General features: G+C 34.4%; 1 protein-coding gene and 1 long non-coding RNA gene across 3 annotated transcripts in view; one reads left to right on the top strand and one right to left on the bottom strand.

Annotated features, from left to right (window-relative positions):
- Positions 1-16,225, bottom strand: part of LOC106879153 (uncharacterized) — a 66,778-nt gene extending 50,553 nt beyond the window's left edge. For both annotated transcript variants that reach the window (XM_052968316.2, XM_052968317.2), the window contains exon 1: positions 14,099-16,225. In XM_052968316.2, coding sequence (XP_052824276.2) covers positions 14,099-14,261 — 163 coding nt within the window. In that variant the 5' untranslated portion in view covers positions 14,262-16,225. The remainder of the gene's footprint in view (positions 1-14,098) is intronic.
- Positions 1-22,627, top strand: part of LOC149135643 (uncharacterized) — a 41,642-nt gene that overhangs the window by 13,636 nt on the left and 5,379 nt on the right. The gene's annotated exons all lie outside the window — the stretch shown is intronic.

Genomic DNA, 22,627 nt, shown 5'->3' with positions numbered 1-22,627 from the left:
TATATATATATATATATAGTATATATATATATATATATATATATATATATACTATATATATATATAGTATATATATATATATAGTACTATATATATATATATATATAGTATATATATATATATATATATAGTATATATATATATATATAGTATATATATATATATATATATAGTATATATATATATATATATAGTATATATATATATATATATATATATAGTATATATATATATATATATATAGTATATATATATATATATATAGTATATTATATATATAGTATATATATATATATATAGTATATATATATATATATATAGTATATATATATATATATATAGTATATATATATATATATATAGTATATATATATATATATATATATATATAGTATATATATATATATATATATATAGTATATATATATATATATAGTATATATATATATATATATAGTATATATATATATATATATATAGTATATATATATATATATATATATATATATAGTATATATATATATATATATATATATAGTATATATATATATATATATATATATAGTATATATATATATATATATATATATAGTATATATATATATATATATATATATATATATATATATATATATAGTATATATATATATATATAGTATATATATATATATATATAGTATATATATATATATATATAGTATATATATATATATATATATATATATATATATATATATAGTATATATATATATATATATATATATAGTATATATATATATATATATATATATATAGTATATATATATATATATATATATATATAGTATATATATATATATATATATATATATAGTATATATATATATATATATATATATATATATATATATATATATATATATATATATATATATATACAGACAGACGGACAGACACACATATATACTCAATCACGCATATATACAATCGCGTGCGTATGCATAATTCAGTACTCACAATTAGTTATACTCTAAAAAAATTAAAAAAATTCAAAACATAAAAAAAAAACATGCTCCTGCTGTGAAGTAATTCTAGAGCATTCGGCGTCTTTTTGTCGTTTTGCACTCGATTCGCTCTTCAAGTGTTGCCTTGAAATGAGAGGGTTCAAACGCCAGGAAATAGGAAAAAAAGAACTTATTCTGAATTGGGCAGCATATAAAATACACAAATAAATAAATAAATAAATGACAAAATGGAAAGCAACCTAAAGAAAATTAAAAGACAGAAAACGTGAAAAGGAAAAACTAAAAGAATAATAAAATTTGTTAAATACCGTACGAAATACTTAACAAGCCAGATGAGAATATCAAAACAAATATATAAAAACCAAGTAGTAGGATCTATTCAAGTGTTAGTTTTAATATTTTCTAATTTTGGTCCAAGGTTTGCAATTTTAGGTGCAAGCAAAGAATAAGTCTATACCATCGACCCAAGTACTTGACTGGTGTTTTATTTTAGCGACCCCAAAAAGGTGAAAAGCAAAGTTAACTTAGAACGTAAAGAATAGGAAGAATTACTGTTAAGCATTTTCTCCAGCACAGTTACGATTCTACCAGCCCACCGTGCTAAGATGTAGAGTAGAATTGAAGGACATCCATCTCCAAGATGTAAAAACACCAGTGTGTGTGTGTGTTTGCCTCTCTCTCTCTCTCTCTCTCTCCGTCCACGTGTGTATTGAGTGTTTTTATGCTCCGTAACTTAGCGGAAGCGACATAGCATAAATTTCCAGCAGCAGGCGGGCAGAGGCATTTTGTGCAAGTCTTCACACTTGCTTAGTGGTCCGACAATGATATATCGATAGGATATAAATAGGTTGGAATATGCACTGGCATCAATCTGATCTTTGAAATTCTTATAGGTAGTTTCCAAGCATGGTCACAGCAAAAGAATTAAAGTGTGAATAGACAAGTGAAAGAAAAAAAAATACATAGGCGCAGGAGTGGCTGTGAGGTAAGTAGCTTGCTTACCAACCACATGGTTCCGAGTTCAGTCCCACTGCGTGGCACCTTGGGCAAGTGTCTTCTACTATAGCCTCGGGCCGACCAAAGCCTTGTGAGTGGATTTGGTAGACGAAACTGAAAGAAGCCCGTCGTATATATGCACACACACACACACACACACACACACACACACACAAACACACACACACACACACACATATATATATATATGTGTGTGTGTGTGTGTGTTTGTGTGTGTGTTTGTCCCCCCACCATCGCTTGACAACCGATGCTTGTGTTTACGTTCCCGTAACGTAGCGGTTCGGCAAAAGAGACCGATAGAATAATTACTAGGCTTACAAAGAATAAGTCCTGGGGTCGATTTGCTCGACTGAAGGCGGTGCTCCAGCATGGCCGCAGTCAGATGACTGAAACAAGTAAAAGAATAAAAGAGTAAGTTATTTAATCCTTTGACTACCCAAATCATTTTAATCAGTTTGTCTTAAACGCCAATGTTCGTTTTCAGACTTTTAGTTAGCCCTTGTTTCATACGCTTTAAGCTTTCCATCCATAAGTCCCAAGTTACTCTGGTGGCTGAAAAAAATTAGGAATGTGAATCATACATGATGATGCCTAGACGCCAGGGAAATATGTTCTGTGTATCACTGTATTACACAGAACAAGAAAAAGGTTTGAACCTGTATGGAACACTTGACGACAACGAACCATGTGGGAAGACCCAATGGAGTCTTTAGACTTATTGGAAATCCAAATTTTCTTTATATCACTTTCCCTGGCGTCTTAGAAATAGAAAATGATACATTGGATAATGTAGTCTTTGATACGCAATGTCAGATCAAAAAAAAAAAAAAAAGCATTTATCTTTTACTTGTTTCAGTCATTAGAATGAAGCCATTGCTACGGCACCGCCTTGAAGAATTTTAGTCCAACGAATCGACCAGAGTACTCATTTTTTAAAGCCTGGTACTTATTCTATCAGTCTTTTTGGGCCGAACTACTAAGTTACGGGGACGTAAATACACCAGCACCGGTTGTCAAGCGGTGACACACACACACACACATACACACACACATACACAGAGGGTTTCTTTCAGTCTCTGTTAATCAAATCCACTCAGAAAGCTTTAGTCGGCTCGAGGCTAAGCACAAAATACTTGCCCGATGTCCCACGCAGTAGGACTGAACCCGGAACCATGTTGCTGGGAAGCAAACTTCTTATCACACAACCACGCCTGTACCTGATCACGATTAGAGTGTCTTTTATCACAGATCTGCTCATTCAGGGATGACCTCAGGCTAAACAATAACAATAACACTAGACAAGAATAGTAATCTCGTTTAGTGATTTTAATTAAAATTTCTTATTTACCATGCCAGGCGAAATGCTTAGCGGTATTTTGTCCGTCGTTGGAAGGAGAGGAGTTGTCTGTCGGAGTGTACGTTCCAAAAGATATGGAAGCATGTTGCACGAGTGTTGTGCGTGCAAGGAACCGTGCGAATAGACGGAAAAAAAGGGGGGGGAAAAAAAAAAAAGGTGCCAGCGATAGATCGGGGCTTGTGGGGTCGGAGCGTGGCCTGATCATCGCTTCATTTGTGTTGTCTAACGTACTGTTAATATCATTCAATTTTTTTATATTTTATATAATTTCTAAAGTCATATTTTAAGTAAACCATTCGCATTACTGATCCCAATCAGTTGTTTTGTACCATTCTATGTTTGGCCCCCGTGGGCAATAAAGAAATTGGTATTTTGTCTGTCTTTACGTTCTGAGTTCAAATTCCACCGAGGCCGACTTTTCCTTTCATCATTTCAGGGTCGATAGAATAAGTACCAGTTGAATATTGGGGTCAAAGTAATCGACTTAACGCCTCCCCCGAAATTGCTGGCTTTGTGCCAAAGTTTGAAACTAATATTTTTATTATTTTCAGTAAGTACGGGGAAACAATTTCAGACGTGTTTGGGACTTGCAAGAAATCATTCATTTTATTTTCAAGAGATTATTTATTTTGTTTTAGTTGCTTGTTTCAATTTAGACATTTTGTCCAAAACCTTTTTGAGTTATGAAACACGTGATTCTGGCTAGTTTCTGCTTTGATGTCGTGTCAGCTGTTTAAGAGAACATCTGAACACTTGAGTCTGGGCAGTGAGGAAATTTTCATTTGAAACCAGGATAATAATCAACCGTCAATTTAAGTTCTAAAATAATTGGCTACATGTATACAAAACAGAGTTATGGTGAGAGAGTGATAAGGAAGAAAAATTGTATAAGTCCAGTGTGGGGGAATAGAAAGGAAAAGAGGGAATAAGAGATGTACTAAATATAGAAACAAAAGTCATAGCTTAGTCCTAATTCTTACATAATTGAGAGGTAAAACATCTGCCTAATATAGTCACTTTATGTTACTGACGTCACAAGATCCTGTTAAAGAACGTTCTTTAAAATAAAGCATTTTGTTTCAGCACATACAATATTTTGTTAATATACGTAATATTTTAAGAGAGAATTTGTCTTGAATACGACATTAAGCTGCATTTGATAGTGAGGTCCTAGTTCAGTAGTTCCTAGGTTTTGAAGAATGTGGAACTACCTCTTAGCCGCTACAGTTCCTAGGTTCATTCTGACCCGGAGTAGTTGAACCTGTCAGGGTCCCAGCTACAAAGTAAGATGAGATTGTACGACTTCCGTGTTATTGATAGAAAGTCATTTTAGAATCAAACGGAGTAAAATGAGTTTCAAAACAACATGAACCCCCATTTATATATGTATTCTTGTTTTTTATATTATTCATTTGGTTCTTTATAGATTATTTTTAATAGATAACCTATTTAACACTAAATTATTTAGAAGTTATAGTTTCATTTCAACATAATATTAGAATTTCGATTTGAATAGTGTTGATATATTTTCGATTATTTTTTATTAATAATATTTGATTAATTATTAATCTTTATAGTTTATAATATCGTTAAAGTTTTTTTTAAATCAAAACTTTGTATATATATATATATATAAAGTTTAATCTTTTATTCTTAATAATTTTGTCTTTCCTAATTTTTTCATTCATAATTTTTCCATTCATAATTTTTTCATTCATATTTTTTATTATTACGTTTGTAGAAATAAATAATCTTGTATTTTTCTATTATTCAATTGATCTTTAATTATAATTAAATAAACGTCTTTAGCTTTATATAGTATAGCTTTAACTATTACACCGGTTAAATATGTACTAATTTTATCTTCATTATTATTTTAAACTTAAACTTCGTTCAACTTGTATTTAAAACAATGATAATTTAAACAATGATAATTTATGTAAGATGTTTTTTGTATATAATATACATGTTATTATAATGGATGAAGGGATGATTATTGAATGGTTATTATTTTGATATTATGATATTTTAAAAATAATTTTTCTATCTTTATATAATAAGTATTTCATATTAATTCATTTGGTACTTATTGTTGGTTGAGATATATATATCTAATTATTGTTCTACTTACGATCTGACGAGTAGCTATATTTTTGAATAGAATTTATTTTCGATAATTTCAATTGATTTTAATCGATTTAAATTTCTTTTCTATTTGAAAATTAGTTATGAAACACGTGTAATCTTTTTATTATATTTATCTTATGATATTTACTTTACTTTATATTATACTCATTTATTGTGCTTTTAATTATTAATTTTTCTATATGTGATAGTGGATTTTCATCGATGAGTTCTTGAAAATTGGTTATTTTCCCCAAAACTATATATTTTATATATACTTTATCTATAAGGCTCAATTCAATTTTAATTTTTTATAAATTGATTTTAATTGAGTTTTTTACCTGTAATTTTGGATTTTGTCCCTAATATTATTATTATTATTATATATATATATATATATATATATATATAGATATATATATATATAAAAAGGGGTTTGTATGATAGTGTATAGAGGAATATATCATTCAAAGGAATTCCAAATCTGTCTGTTTTTTATGTTTTATTTATATTCTTATAATATTAATGTAGGATATAGAATATATAATATATTCAGTAAAATGAAATGAAGTATTGATTGTCTTATTGAATAAATGAAACATTGAATATTGAATATTGAATATTAAGCTTTGAATATTAAGGGACTAGTATATTTTCTTGCATTTTAGCATTCTTCAAGGTCCCATTTAGTATATAGTCCGGAAGTAAAACATACTATGATAACCCAATAGCAAATAAGAGGGGTCACTGTATCATCGATCAACCAGCTAGAAAAATCCGTTATAAAAAAAGTTAGTATTGGAAAATGTAGTCTGTGCTAAACTATCTGAAAAGACTGGATGATTACAATCGGAGTGTTCTCGTTGTTTGGTCTGCTCAATTGCAGCAAACCTTGGGCAAAATAAGGACAGCGCCAACCCCCTTAAATATCCTCAAGCTGTATAGTAATTTCTTTATTGTGGTTCTTAAGCAGCGTCATCATTTAGGGCGTTGTGAGCTCATAAGTGGCCACTATAGGACTGGGGAGTTGAGTGTTTAGAGAGGCCGTAATTTTTGTCATAGAGAAAGTATTTAAGCCAGGAACAATGCTTATATTTTAAACACATTATCAAAACATCTTGATCATGATTAGAGTAAGAGTAGGAAATTTTGTTATCCACTAGCAGAAACATGACTAACATCGCATATAATGTCGACCTCCACTTATTGCACTGATATGTAACTGTCCTCCATTATATCTGTTCGCTTTCCTCCTTTAGCAAGGTGATTATGTCAGACTGTGTTTTGCAAGTAACCTGTCCTAAAAGAGTTTACTTCTCTGATTTAGCTGCCTGCGTTTTGTCGCTGTTGTTTAACACTAAGTCAGGCCTATGATCAAAGATGTTCTAGTCATGTCCAACATATCTTTGTATTTTGACTTTAGGTCCACATCATCCAATGTGTTCATTTTTATAGTACAGTAGGTTAAGGTTTGAGAAACGGTTGACTGCTATTTCCAGTAGGTCAATCAACGAGAAACCTTCCACATTAACTCGCCGTTTTTTTGTCAATGATTGTTCTGGTGTTACCACTTACATGATTTTTAAAATTTCATTTTGATGTTACCATTGTTATTGCTTAGCCACGATAACAGTAGAATTATAATCAAAAGCGATCCAGTTGTGACCGTCTTGTAGTATTGGCTGTCTAAAAATACATTGTCCAGTGTGCTCCTCTTTCTTTTCAGATGGTAGTATGTGACTTGAGGGAGATTTTGTGATTACTTGTAGTAGTTAGTGCAACTATGAAAAGGCTTCCTTGTTAATTTTTATCTAGTCTTTGTTATTGTTGGTTGTGGTGTTTGCATTTGTGTTACTTTGTTCATGTTATTCTTGTCCACTATTAGTACCGTTTACTCTTCACAGATGGAGAAAGATGTAGTTTTTATCATCGTACTAGTTTCTTGCTAGTCTTAAAACTCCTTCTTCCTATTATTTCTTCCGCCACAGTTCGTAAAAATGTGTGTTTGCTTTGTCAGCAAAGGAAAAAAGACAAATGAAATCCAAGTATTTTCTCCTTGAAGAGATTCTCTAGTTACAAGCTAAATAAAACAATGTATAAGAAAAAGAAACTTAAATCCAATTAAAATAGCCTTTCAAAAATTCGCGAAGACTCGTTTGGCTTATCTGATATATATTTATTATTATTATTATTATTACTTACAAAAAAAACGAATATAAAAATCGCCACTATAGCGCGAGACAATATTTACATTGGGAAATATGTAAACACTATCAAATCGACATTCCTTGAAGGCGAAAATATTACCATCCTCTGGTATTTTCCTGCCAACACTGATAGAGGAATCCAAGGTAATCGATCAGAAATTAGCATTAAAGACGGGAAAGAAAATACCAGTAAAATAATAGATATAAATGTCCCTACTTTTAAGAATATATATATATCTGTCAAAGAATTTGACAAATTTGGTTAATATAAGGACCCGGAAATTGAAATACAAGAGATTTGGCATTTTAAAGCGAAGATTGTCCCTATTAATGTATCAGAAATATCTCAGGAGACACATTTCTCAAAGAAATCCAAAAGATTGTGTTGACCAGTGCTGCCAACATCCTTAGAAAATCCCTACCAACTTAAATGCTTAATGCTGTGTTATGTGAACATATTTCTGCACTGTCCTCCCCAAACTTTCGATTATATATAAACACTTCTCAACCTTCACTTGTCCCAGGACGCTGGGTGTTTCCCGGTGAGTAAATGTATCAAATCAATCACGCAAATTAACATAATAATAATAATAATAATAATAATAATAATAATAATAATAATAATAATAATAATAATAATTATTATTATTATTAGGGCAGCGAGCTGGCAGAATGGAGTGCTGAGCGGTATTTCGTCTGTTTTCATGTTCTGAGATCAAATTCCGCTGAGGTCGATTTTGCCTTTCATCCTTTCGAGTCGATAAATTAAGTATCAGTGAAACACCGGGGTCAATGCAATCGACTCGTCTCCTCCCCACAAAATTTCAGGCATTGTGCTTTTGTAGAAAGGATTATTATTAATTATTATTATTATTATTATTATTATTATTATTATTATTATTGAGGCGGTGAGCTGGCAGAATCGTTAGCACATCAGAGAAAATGCTTAGCAGCATTTCGTCTCTATTTACGTTCTGAGTTCAAATCCTGCCGTGGTCAACTTTGGCTTTCATCCTTTCGGGGTCGAATTTACAGCAAGTACCAGTACTAGGCCCTGCACACATAAGACACAGAGTAACTGTCAGTACAAATAATAATAATAATGATAATAATAATAATAATAATAATCAAAATAAAAGAAGACACAACCCTAAAGCATACGAGGTTGCGCTCGATAATACAATGAAAGCATGATGCAACAAAAATTAGACTATTGAATAATAATGCTTTCTATTTAAGGCACTAGGTTTAAAATACAAGGAGGAGGGGCTAAGTCAATTACACCGACCCCAGCACTTAATTAGCACTCAATTAGTACTTATTTTATCGACTTCGGCAGAATTTGTACTCAGAAGTGAAGATGGGCGAAAGGCTGCTAAGCATTTTGTTCGGCATGCTAACAATTCTGTCATCTCGCCACATTATGATAAAATTAATGGTAATTATAATTCTTTCCAATTTTCACTCAAGGCCAGCAGTTTTGAGGGGAGGAGAAAGTTAATTACATCAACCCCAGTAATCAACTTGTACTTCATTTTTTATCAACCCCGAAAGGATGAAAGGCAAAGTCAACGACGGTGGCATTTGAGCTTACAGCGTAATGAGTCGGAAGAAATAACGCTAGACAGTTTATCCGACTAGCTAATGACTCTATCAGCTGGCGCCTTAATAATAATAATAATAATAATAATAATAACAATAACAGTGACAATAACAATGATAATAATAATAATAATAATAATAATAATAATAATAATAATAATAATAATGCCCGGATGCAGTTCCAGGCAGTGGCTAATGCCCGGATGCAGTACCAGGCAGTGGCTCTCATGGCTTCTGATCTTAACTGATTGAAAGTGTTATCATGTACATAATGCCCGGATGCGGTACCAGGCAGTGGCTCTCATGGCTTCTGATCTTAATTGATTGGAAGTGTTATCATGTACATTGCTTTGTCTTGGTATAAAAAGATGGGCTACAGCAAATATTCTGCTCAACACCACAGATTTGCTTGTCAGTTGTTTGACCTTAACCAGTTGAGCATGTCCCTTGGTGGCTGACGATATGTGCATCTCTGATCATGAGCAGAAGTAGTGGGGGAGCATCATAGCCATGTGTTGAAAGGAATTCTTTGGGGTTTGAATTATTCACCTTTGGAAACATGGGCGTTTTGCTCAACATCTTTAAGCAAACCTTATTCAGGGACCTTTTGAGCGGGATGGGCTACTCAACCTGAAGAAAATTCTAACTGGGCCCCACCTGCGAAGTCATGCGCTGCTGATCTTGATATGAGATCACCATGTCGTGCACATATGGTTGTGATGCATGTGCCTGGTGTACCCTTATCAGACGGGTAGTCATGATGGGTATAATGGGCTTCGTATATTTTACCCCAGTGTCACTTTGATGGCATGCACCGCTCTCTCACTCAATAATAATAATAATAAAGAATTCTTCACAGGGTTCTTGAAGCATGACTAGTAAACAAGGGTCACCTTAGTCTGCTGGCTGTGGACAGCTGACACTTTCCATCATACCCAGCTAAATAAGCTGCGAGTTTTCATATAATAATAATAATAATAATAATAATAATAATAATAATAATAATAATAAGGTTTTAGATAATTCACCTTTGGAAACATGGGTGTTTCGTTCAACATCCTTAAACAACCCTTATTGAGGGACCTTTTGAGCGGGATGGGCTACTCAACCCGAAGAAAATTCTAACTGGGCCCCACCGGCAAGGTCATGCTCTGTTTATCTTGATATGAGATCACCATGTCGCGCACATATGGTTGTGATGCATGTGCCTGGTGTACCCTTATCAGACGGGTAGTCATGATGGGTATACTGGGCTTCGTATATTTTACCCCAGTGTCACTCTGATGGCATGTACTGCTCTCTCACTCAATAATAATAAATAATAATGATTAATAATAATAATAATAATACAACGACTAATAATAATAATGATAGTAATAATAAGGTATAATAGATGTTGCAGATGTTGCAATACCAGGCGATTCGAATGTAAAATGTAAAGAAACAGAAAAGATGGAGAAATACCAGCCACTGCAGGACGAGATTGGAAAGTTATGGGGCATAAGGAAAGTAATGATGATACCGGTGGTAACTGGAGCATTAGGAGCAGTTTCCAAGGGCTTTGAAAAACATATTAAGAATACTGGAGCTGCTGTCAGGCTCGAAGTGATCCAGAAGACAGCATTGTTGGGTACAGCTCGCATTCTAAGGAGAGTATTGTCCCTTTGAGTCACAGGAGAAGGCACTACTTGAAACCTTTGGTAATTTGTTATTGCCTGCTTTCAAGTAAAGAATAATCGGTAATTAAGAACTATCCGAGGGAAACTTTCAAAATACAAAGACCTGGAAATAGAGGTAACTCGAATGTGGAATCTAAAAACAGAAACAATTCCTATCATAGTAGGCGCCTTAGGTATAATAAAAAAATATTCAGACAAATACATAACAAAAACACCAGGACTTACAAATATATATAACATACAGAAAATTGCACTACTGGGCACTGCACACATCCTACGCAAAACACTTTCAATACAGTAACCATAAGAGCATCACAGCAAACCACAGCACATACCCAAGGCACACAGAGCTGCGCTCGGTAGTGAAGTGAAAGCTCGTTATGAAAATAAAGCTACTGAATAATAATAATAATAATAATAATAATTTGGAGAAGAGGGAACTAACCGATTACATCGACCCCAGTGCGCAGCTGGTACTTATTTCATCGACTCCGAAAGGATGAAACGCGAAGTCGAACACGACGGAATTCGAGTGTAAACCCGGAAGAAAAACCGCTGAGTATTTCGTCCGGCGTGCTAACGGTTCTGCCAGCTCATACATATGGGCAGCACGTTTAGCGAAGGAGTGAAATAAAACATTATATATAAGGAAAGAAATGACGGGTCCTTGTATGGAGATAACCACTTAAAGCCAACCAAGGAACTCTACAAATATAGGATTATTCTGACTACCAAGGGCAAGTGCCTCCTCTCAAATGCATTCTCCAATGTACAGGTACATGCTAGCAGTAATCCGCTATATATTTTATAGTTACTTGATATATTCTGTTTCATTACAGGATTTGGCTGGTTGTAGTAGAAATACTGGGGTCGATTTAATCGATTATCCCTATTCACGAAGATGCTGGAGATGTGTGCATCGACTTACAGGTACATGTTCAGAGTAGTTACAATGGGCCTATGCTCATCACACTTCCCCATATTTCGGCGAATTTACCAGCGGGTAGCATCTCGATCTCGTCCCCCACTTCTACAAGTGGTACTTGATAAAATTATAATAATGCCTTCTAATTTAGGCACGAGTCCAGCTATTTTGAGGGAAAGAGTCTTAGTTGACCCCATAGACCCCAATATTTGATTAGTGCTTATTTTATCTACTCAGGAGGGATGAAAAATAAAGCTGACCTTGGTAGGAAAGAGCCAAAACAAATACGGCGAGGCATTTTTCCAATACTCTACATGTTCTGCCAATCCAAAGCCCTTTTGATAATAATTTCTAATCTAGGTACAAGGCCAGCAATTTTGAGGGGAGGGTTAGTCGATACTATCGACTTCTATAATTGACTGGAACTTTATTTTATAGACCGCGGAGGGATGAAAGGCAAAGCTAGCCTCGGCAGGATTTGAACCCATAGCGTAAATGCTAAAAAAAGAGAAAAAAAAAAAAAGAATACAGCAATGCATTTTGATTGATTCTTTAACAATTCTGCCAATCCACCACAGGGCCTGAAATTTATAGAGAGCGCTCTAAAAAGACGAAAGACGTTAAGTATTGCGTCCGGTGTGCTAAAGATTCTTCCAACTGATTGCCTTAACTGCCCTTGTAATACTGATTTCAAATTTTGTCACAAGGCCAGTAATTTTGAGTGAGTGGGTAAGTTGTTTACATCACCTCCAGTGTTCAACTGGTACTTATTTTATCCTGAAAGAATGAAATGAAAGACACAATCGACCTCAGCGAAACTTGAACTCAGAACGTGAAGACGGATGAAATGCTAAATATTTTGCCTGGCGTGTTGACAGTTCTGCCAGCTCGTCGCCTTAATCGCCCTTGTAATAATAATAATAATAATAATAATAATAATTTTTCCACAAGAGAAGCAATCTTGGGGAAGCAGATGTGTTCAACTGGTACTTATTTTATCGACCCCAAAAGGATTAAAGGTAAAGTCGACCTCGGCGGAATTATGTAATAATAATAATAATAATAACCACATCAATAGCCCTCTTCAAAGAGATACATACAAAAAAAATATTGTATGAAACTGCCCTGGGTGAACTCACTTTTATGAATGCACTGTATTATCTAGCGATATATATCCTTTGTCTACTGTTCTGATTACATTTGCTGTCCTTCTCAGAATTGCACATACCCATGCTTAAACATATATTGGCCTTGTTATAAAACAATATGTACAACATGCCACTAATTAGTTTTTCATAAATTAGTCATAGCTTCGATTTTTGCTAATTTATTTGACCAAGCGATAAATGTCTTCCCTTATAAGCTAATTTTGTATTTTATATCGCACGCGACTTTCACAGCTAAACGAAATGGAATAATTGAAAACAAGGTTTTTCTATTATCCCATTTGAATTCAGGATACCCTTTAGCTTTTAAACCGGCCATATTCAGCCCAAATATTATGTCTATTTTATGTTCAAAGTGACCAGATCTGGCCTCCCACACTTACCCTGCAATGTCATTTTAAAAATAAAACAATCACATCACCAAAATCTAGAAGCTATAAGATAATGCATGATTAACTCAAAACTGTGTATATAAATAAGTATTACATCTGAATTCTAAAGGGTTAAGCACTGACAGAGCTCACACTGTCTTGGTTGAAGAAGAAAACAATTGCTTGTTCTCTGTAGAAGCAAAATGATCAGTACTGAGTTTCGGATTACTATTTCGTAAATCTTGAATTCATATTCCCCACCAATATTGTTGTTGGTTTTGGACAGGCTGCTCAGTTCAAAATACCATAGTTCATCTGACTGTTGGAAGTATACACTAGTTTCACAGGAATATCACTTACTATTCAACAGCATTCTTTTCCAGAATAAAATTTACATTTTATACCATAGAACCCGAAACTACGTACTGCCTTAAGTAGCCTCCATTTATAACTGTGAATTCTACTCCAATCCATGACACTTAATTACAGTCAGGTGACAAGGAAATAAAGAATTAATGAACTTGGTCAGAGCACAGCTCGATACGATATCGTGTCGGTTAGCAATTAATCTCTGGATAACAGATAGCGAAAACTGAATTATATGTTTATGCACAACGAAAAAACTAATTATGAAAGATAAACTTACCTCTCCAATGGTCATTAAGAGAATGTGGAATCCGTGTTCTGGTTGAAGAACACGCAACAAAATACAAGAAAACTATGAAACAAGTTCGATAGATTTCTTTTATATTGTAACATCGACTGCCTTCATGGCAACGGTTTGGTGATAAAACTGCGACAGAAGACATGTCTTGAAAAAATATCAAGCGAGTAAAACCCCACCAGATCTGATAAAAGACTTAGCAATTAAGGATGTATTCCGACTAAGGCCTGAATCGATAATGATAATCTTTATATCGGTCCATTGTGTAATTGTTATCAGCTTCTGACCTTCTAAGAAGCGATGTCTTTATATATTTGTTTTAACATTATTCTGCATATGAAGAATTAATACCATGGTAGGTGAATTTTATCTCCAGATCATAAATGAGAGAAATTAACAGTGAAGATTCAGTGAAGTGAGAGTAGCAGAAAGTACATTGTGTTGTACATTAAGTTGTAAAATATGCGAGATTTAAAGATAATAGGTCTTGAGAAACGGTTTCAATTTTGTTATACATGTCGGTTAGGAAGGGAAAGAAAACAAGGAAAATTGGTACAGAAATAATTCGGGAGAAGTAAAAGGGCTGCTAGACATGGTGAGATAAAAAAAAAATTATAGAGGAATAAGAAATACGAGTTTGAGAGATAAAAAGATATAAAAAAAGAAAGAAAGAAAAAAGAATTGAAGTAAATAGAGAAGAAATGGGAAGAAGTGCGAAAGAAAGAGAATGGTAAAAGTAAATAAATGCAAATTAATCTAAATTATGATCTATGATTTTTTTTTTAAATAACTCCCTTGGCTTTGTGTGTAAAGTTGGTATCAACATTAGCATCTTATATGGAATTAGGTTAACTGCGATAATTATAATACTGGTTTCCTAATACAGCATGCTATTCTAAGTTGTGGCGTTCCTGCGTTTTTCAGCGGTAACTGTTCAATGATTTCTTCAAAAGACATGAATGAAACGTACACGATACTCAATTATGAAACCGGAGATTTGTAGAGAAGGGTTAATGGGAAGTTGTGGCATTCTTAACTTTTGAAATTATATTAGCGATTTATGTGAAACAGCTCCAAGTTGGGAATCGAACCCGGGTCGCAGATTTAGATTCACCGAAAACTTGTTCTATGAGTGTCTGTCATAAAAAAAAATGTCTGAACAGCTATAAATGATTTGATGCAGTTTGAATAGAAATGTCACTCTTGCTAGATGTAGTTTGTATGTAATCCAGTAACTTTCTGTACATAATCGTCGCATTAATCGTTGAGCTTATTTTCAACTTGGATTATGGTGATGTTTCAATTAAAATAAAATTATTAACAATAGTAACGTATATTCTATGTTGCTATTGTCTTTTATAACATTTTAGCATGAATGGTTAAAAAAAAAAAACTGGAAGACATATCATTGTTATGTTCCAAGTGAATGTTTACTCCAAATTTGATTTGTCTTCAAGTGGTTAATTATTTTCCCCGCAATTTGTTTTAATAAACGTGTATGTATTGTTCATGCAGATGGAGTGTGTGTGTGTATGCAACAGCTTGTGTATTTGTGTTTCTCATTGTAGATGTGAGACAGGTAGTAAGTGGTAATTAAATCGATGCCGACCAAATCTGATAGAGAATGTCCGGCTACCTGTTTGATGAGAAAATCAAAGAAAATTCTTGAGAAAGAATGAATGTAAGCGTGTATTCGCTGATGTGGTGAAATAAAACTGTTCAGTACAATGTAAGAAGAAAGTGTTGTCACGACTATTGCTACATCCGTTTCGCCTTGCTGACGGCGGTGGCTTCCTTGATTTGAGGAGGGAGAAGCCGTAGTAATGGGCAGAGGGGGACAGACTGGAACTGATGGTGATAGTAGTAATGATGGTAGCAGTGGTCGTAGTAGTGGTGAATACACTTTACGTACAGATTTCCCATAGTTTCTTTTTCTTTTTTAATAAGACACTTACCTTCGACCTCCCCTTCCACTCTCCACAACATCTCGTATTCAAGCACACACTTACAGGTCGTATACTATGAGTAATATGTTGTGTATACAAACATCAGAAAACATTATTGAATGAAATAGTTTTTTTCATTTCATCATTATTAACAAAGAAAGAAGAAAAAAAGAAACTTATTTATACAAAAAAAAAAGCAACTCTAACACATACGAACTTTCATAGAAATATGTTGTTCACTGCACACGTACACACACTCACAAAGATACACTCCAAAATCATGCTCTCTCTCTCTCTCTCTCTCTCTCTCTCTCTCTCTCTCACACACATAAGCGCACGAACATATATCTATGCAGAGTAGACATTCGATTACTAAATCACTTATGATGGGAAACTTAATAAGGACGACGTTTGTCTTAGAAATTCCAACAATATATTAAATTTGGAGTTCAGTTAAAAACAATCCTTTACATACGTACATACATACAAGCATACATACATACATACATACATACTATAAAGATATGTAAAACTTACCAAAAGTTTAGCACATAAATGCATATGCATACGCCTAGACATGAAAATATATACATAAAAATGCATCCATAAAACAAACATACAAATCTGCGCATACACTAACACCAAATACTGCACACACACGCGCGCGCGCGCACACACACACACACACACACACACACACACACACATATGCACAAATACCTAGATGATGTTGATAAAAGTTCCAATGAAGGAGCCTTGAATCTATGTTAGAGTCCAGCTCTTTCTCTATGGACAAATACAGAAATGAAACTGATTGATAACATACATACATCAATTCGGTGCAAACATAAAAGACTTGATATTGTTCTGTATAGAACAGGGAACAAAAGTCATGCACTATTGCAGAGATCAGTTGTCTAGTGGATGTGAATGTACAATCAACAGACCAGGAAAAAGGGAACATGTATGGCGAATTAATGCAGAACCTACAGCCCTTTTGTACTTATCATCATAGGTGCATTAGATTTTGTACCAATAAATTTGCACAGAAACCTTGAAATCCTCGGTTTCACGGAATGAGAGCAAAAGAAACTGACGCAGATTCTCCAAATCCAATCTATTAGTGACACAATGAAGACTTGTTAGACATTCCAAAGATTTTCTATCTGAGATTCTTTAGGCGAATAGACGCACGCCCTTGGATGTATGCATCGACAGTTCAACCAACACACCAACTCAACCACATATTTACAAACACCGAGAATTCTCTTCACTCAAAAGTCTTGTCGCTTTGTTAGCGACTGGGTTGAACTCTCACTTGAACTCTAAGAAAAATCATATATGTATATATGTTTATATGCACACACACACACACGAGTTCGCTTTGCAGCCACGTAGCTTTGGTTTCAGTCCCACTTTAGGCAGTATCTTTTACTGGGGCCCCAGGCAGACTAATACCCAATGAGTGAATTTGGTGGACAGAAACAGAGTGAAATACAGCAGTATATATATATATATATATATATATGTGTGTGTGTGTGTGTGTGTGTGTGTGTGTGTGTGTGTGTGCGTGTGTGTGTGTGTGTGCGTGCGCGCGCGCATGTATGTATGTGTGTGTACGTGTGTAAACATGCAACGGTTAATTGTTAGCTAATCCGACTGAATTTCGACCTGCCAACTGAAAGATCCACCGTTCGAATCACCACACCCGCACTATAATGGAGTGTAACAACTTTTAAATAAGGAGCATCCTACTGCAGGTTTTGTGTTGTCTTGCCCGAGATGGGTAGTTCTAATTCAACTAGGTATACATATTTAAGATATATGAAATAACCTGAATATTATCCGAATATTTATATGGTGAAAAAAAGTGAATGTTACTGGCCTTAGCCAATGATTTACCAAATACCAGAAAATAGATATTTTCATAGAGAAATTTTTTTTTATTCTCAAACGCGTGAGAATGCTAATAAATAGCGCGATCAGGATAAATTATCCATACATTGCAGAAAAATACGTTACCGGCCAGCCATGAGACTCGAACTCACATCCCTGTGATTACGCGTCAAGTGCTTTACTATTAAGCTAAACTGCCCAATAATTCGTTATTGGGCAGTTTAGCTTAATGGTAAAGCACTTGACGCGTAATCACAGGGATGTGAGTTCGAGTCTCATGGCTGGCCGGTAACGTATTTTTCTGCAATGTATGGATAATTTATCCTGATCGCGCTATTTATTAGCATTATCACGCGTTTGAGAATAAAAAAAATATCATTTCCCTATCTTTCAATGCATCTCAACGCTTCTAAAACAAACCTTGTTTGTTTACTTTCATCGTAAGATATTTTCATGTTGTCGATTGTTGGCCACTGAATGTGTGTGTGTATCCATCTACTTACCAATAGATACCATTTGTAAGAATTATAATTATAAAATCTAAATAAATCATAGTTTATTTCTGATGATGGGCCTTTGTGCCTGAAATATATAAATGTTACTTAACATTCTCCTTGTGCACTTCTAGAAGCTCTCCGTCTTCATTCTTTGTTATTTTACTTCTGTATTATAATGCTGTATTATAATGCTATGACGCTCTTATTTCATAATTTACTGAATTTTCTATCCATTCAAACGAAGGATAATAAAGCAGTGAAATCTGCCTAGCCGTAAACCACTGCAACACTGTATAATTAAAGTGTGCTTAATTAGCTCGCTATGCTATTTTAAGCGCTGACATAGGATTCAACAACGGCAGCGGTAAATTGTCATGCATTCTATAAAAATATGCCATTTTTTTTACACATCATCTTGTGATGCTCCTGGACACCTGATTAGTGCGGTCATTCGCTGTTTCGGGCCTTTCAACAAATAAATATCTCCATCCTGGTAACCGAACCAAAGTTGATCAAACCCCAACCAGTCTCCATTTAATACTACGCCAGATATTACTACTCTTTCCAGGTATCATAAATGATGTAGATGAACATGTGCAGCTTTCTTGATAAGAATGACGAATTGTTTTTTCTTTTTTTAATGAAACTGACGCGGTTAATATTCCTTTTTTTGCTGTTGCACGTTGTCAGATCAGGAAAACTATAGGCAGGGAGCTAATTCCAGAAGGGGAGGAAGAATTGAGCGTAAAAATTAATGCGAGGCCGGAGTTAGTGGTGGCCACAATATATATGAACGAGAGAAGAGACAAGTGATTCAAGTGTGTTTGAGTGATTGTGGAATGAGACCAGCCAGATCGGAAAGAGAAGTCATATTTTTATATTGGTAGAAACAGTAGAAGGAAGAGACACAACGTCTGTGTGCCAGATGTTGAAGAGTGTTTGTGCACGACTTTGGGGCAGGACGAGTGACTTCTGGCGAACCAGTAATGTAATAGGATTTACAGATTTCAAACAATGAATCTTTTAAAGTCCTACATATCTCATTGTTGTTGTTTATTGAAAGCTGTGTATTGTTTTAATTTGCTTGGATATAATATCCATTGTTTATTGCCAATTTTACTAGGATTTTGTTATTTTCGACTGGGGAAACATTAGATTTCCTTTGTTCACACATTTCATTTGTCACTTAAACAAACTCAATATGTTGAACTGATGCAAAACTATTCTAAAAGAATCATCACATTGATGTAGAGTAACAAATGTTTTTGAACATAATGTTGACACATAGCTCAGTTTTGTCTGTGCCGTTAAGAAGTTCGTACAAAAGTTATGTAGTTCTGGTTCAACCCCACAGCGTGGCACCTTGAGCAAAGGCTTTCTATCATAACCTCAGTGAAAACCTTGTAAGTGGAATTTGATAAACTGAAATTGTATAGAAGCCCGTAGGTTGGACTAAGGATTACAGTTAACCCAATGGATAGGATAACAATCCGTGCGCTTAACTCTCGAAACAGCTCAGTCCACCTGACTATAAATACATACCGAGTTTGATCATTCATGTTGGAAACAATAAAATCGAACTGAATTCCAGAGGGAGACAACAGTAAACAGTTTCTTGTAATGTACCAAGAAAGCTATTTGGTTCCACAAGGCAACAGAAATCACATTTGACTTGACGGTTCTATCAAATATATATATAAGGTCTCCAATGTCTGGTGAGAGGACAGTCTTCCATAAACCGATACTTATTGTCCCCCGACGATATTTGAACTTAGAATGTTGAGGGACGAAACTAAGTGCTGCACCGCATTTTTCTCAACGTCTTTCCAATTCGGGAATCTACGCCTTTGTCTTAAATTAACTAAGACTGATATTTATTTATAAATATTTCAAAGTCTACCAGCACTTTGTCGTTTCTTCTTTATTCTTATTAGAGATATTTCTCAAATGTCTGATGCATTTGCGTTTCCTCCTTTCAGGGTCGATAAAATAAGTATTAGTTGAGTATTGGGGTCGATGTGATCGACTTACTATCCCCTTAAATTTCTGGTCTGGTACCAAAATTTGAAACATTATTAAACAGCTTTGTTGGGTGGTGGATTGGTAGAATCGGTTGAGCACCGATCAAAAATGTTTTGTAGTATTCATTCCATCTCACTAAGTTCTGAGTTCAAAACCCGCGAGTTCAACTTTGCCTTTCATCCTTTCAAGACCGATAAAATAAAACACTAGATTCCATGGGCCGACTAAATGCCTACCTTCAACTTTGCTAGTTTTGTGCTGAAAATCATAAATCATTATTTAACAGCTTTGTGAAAGCGCGTGGCTTAGTGGTTAGTGTGTTCTGCTTACAACCATAAGGTCGTAGGTCCAGTTCGTTGTCTTTGAGTAAGACATTTCATTTCACGTTACTCCAGTTTACCTAGCTGTAAATAAGTACAGCCGGGCACTGATGCAGTTCTCTTTCTCCCCGACTGTCACATCCTGGATGTGCCACTGGATGAAAGGTGAGAGTATTGAGAAGGTGTCTTTGTCAGCCCACAACTACATAGGTAGCTAAAGCAATCAGTGGAAGCTACCAAGTCATACTTGCTTGCGAGGGATGGTTGGCTGTATTATTTAACTGGTTTAAATTTTAAAAATATTGCTTGAAGTTAAATAATCAAGGAATACTATTCATAAATATGAATGAAATGCATTATTTATACTAATGTATCCAAGAAGAAAACCAACAAAAATGTCGCCTAAGTAAGTTCATATATAACGCAAAGTGGATATTAGGTTCAAATTTTGGCACAAAGCCAGCAATTTCAGGGGTGGTGGTAAATCGATTACATCATCTTCAGCGTTCAACTGGTACTTATTTTAACGACCTAGAAATGATGGAAGGTAAAGTCGATCCCGGTGACATTTGAACTCAGAACGAGAAATCAGAAGAAATGCTGTAAAGGATTTTTTCTGCCACCTTGGACGAAAAGTAGACATTACAGGAAGTTTGTAGTCAACTTTTGATAAATGAAATATACTTAAAGCAACGCTTTAAAAACCAATATATTGGTAAGCTAACATTAATTTCTAAAAGAGCACAGGATTTAATGTTATGGAAAAGGATATTGTAGATTTAAGCGACCCAGTACTACATGGCCTTCTCAGATATAGTCAATACATACAAAGGCTATATAAGCAGACACCACCGACAATTCTTTAGGAACAGTTTCACAACTACTCCAACCTTGCGTCAATCACTTAGAAATCAGGCTTCCAAACAGCAAGCTTAAAGTAGCAGCTACCAAATCCGTTATCCCCCCATCTTGCATTTTCCTACAGCAATCACATATTAATATTAGCACATCCAGAAGGCGGCGAGCAGGCAGGATCGTTAACACGTCAGGAAAAATGCTTAGCGGCATTTAGTCCGTCTTTACGTTCTGAGTTCAAATTCCGCCGAGGTCGACTTTACCTTTCATCCTTTCAAGGCCGATAAAATAAGTACCAGTTGAGCACTGGGGTCGATGTAATCAACTTATCACCCCCACCCCGAAACTACTGGCCGTGTTCCAAAATTTGGAATCATTATTTCTAATTTAGTTTCTAATTTAGGCACAAGACTAGTAATTTTGAAAGAAAGAATTATCGATACCATCGACATCAGAACTTTATCGGTATTTTGATTTATCGACCACAGAAGTATGAAAGGCAGTTCGGTGGAATTTGAGGTTATCTTTACCTTTTATCCTTTGGGGGGTCGATAAAATAATATACTAATTAAATACTGTGGCCAATGGTCTCGAATATTCATTCTCTACATAAAATTGCTGTTTTTGTGCCTAAACCGGAAACCATTACTTCTGCAAGTTCCGGAGAGAACTTCCGCTATGTTTCGATATTATTATGACCTCACCAGCTAAGAATAAACTTTTTCTGAAGTAATGATGGCAATATCACAAAGTAAATGTGCAAAATTGTACATTAATTGGCGTTGAAAAATAGAATTGTTTTGAGAATAAATAGATTATTTAGAGACGCCGTCTACGTGAAAAACAAATTAAGTTAATGTTAACACACTTAATGTCATAAACGTAGTTACCTTAGAGCTGTCACTGATTACAGCAATAGATTGTCTACTCTTCAGAAACTTTTTTACAGTTAATTGGAGTGGGCTGTTTGAGAGT

Source organism: Octopus bimaculoides, chromosome 5 (genome assembly GCF_046866305.1).
Source record: "Octopus bimaculoides isolate indiv1 chromosome 5, ASM4686630v1, whole genome shotgun sequence".
Taxonomy (NCBI): domain Eukaryota; kingdom Metazoa; phylum Mollusca; class Cephalopoda; order Octopoda; family Octopodidae; genus Octopus; species Octopus bimaculoides.
This window is presented reverse-complemented; position numbering and strand designations above follow the sequence as displayed.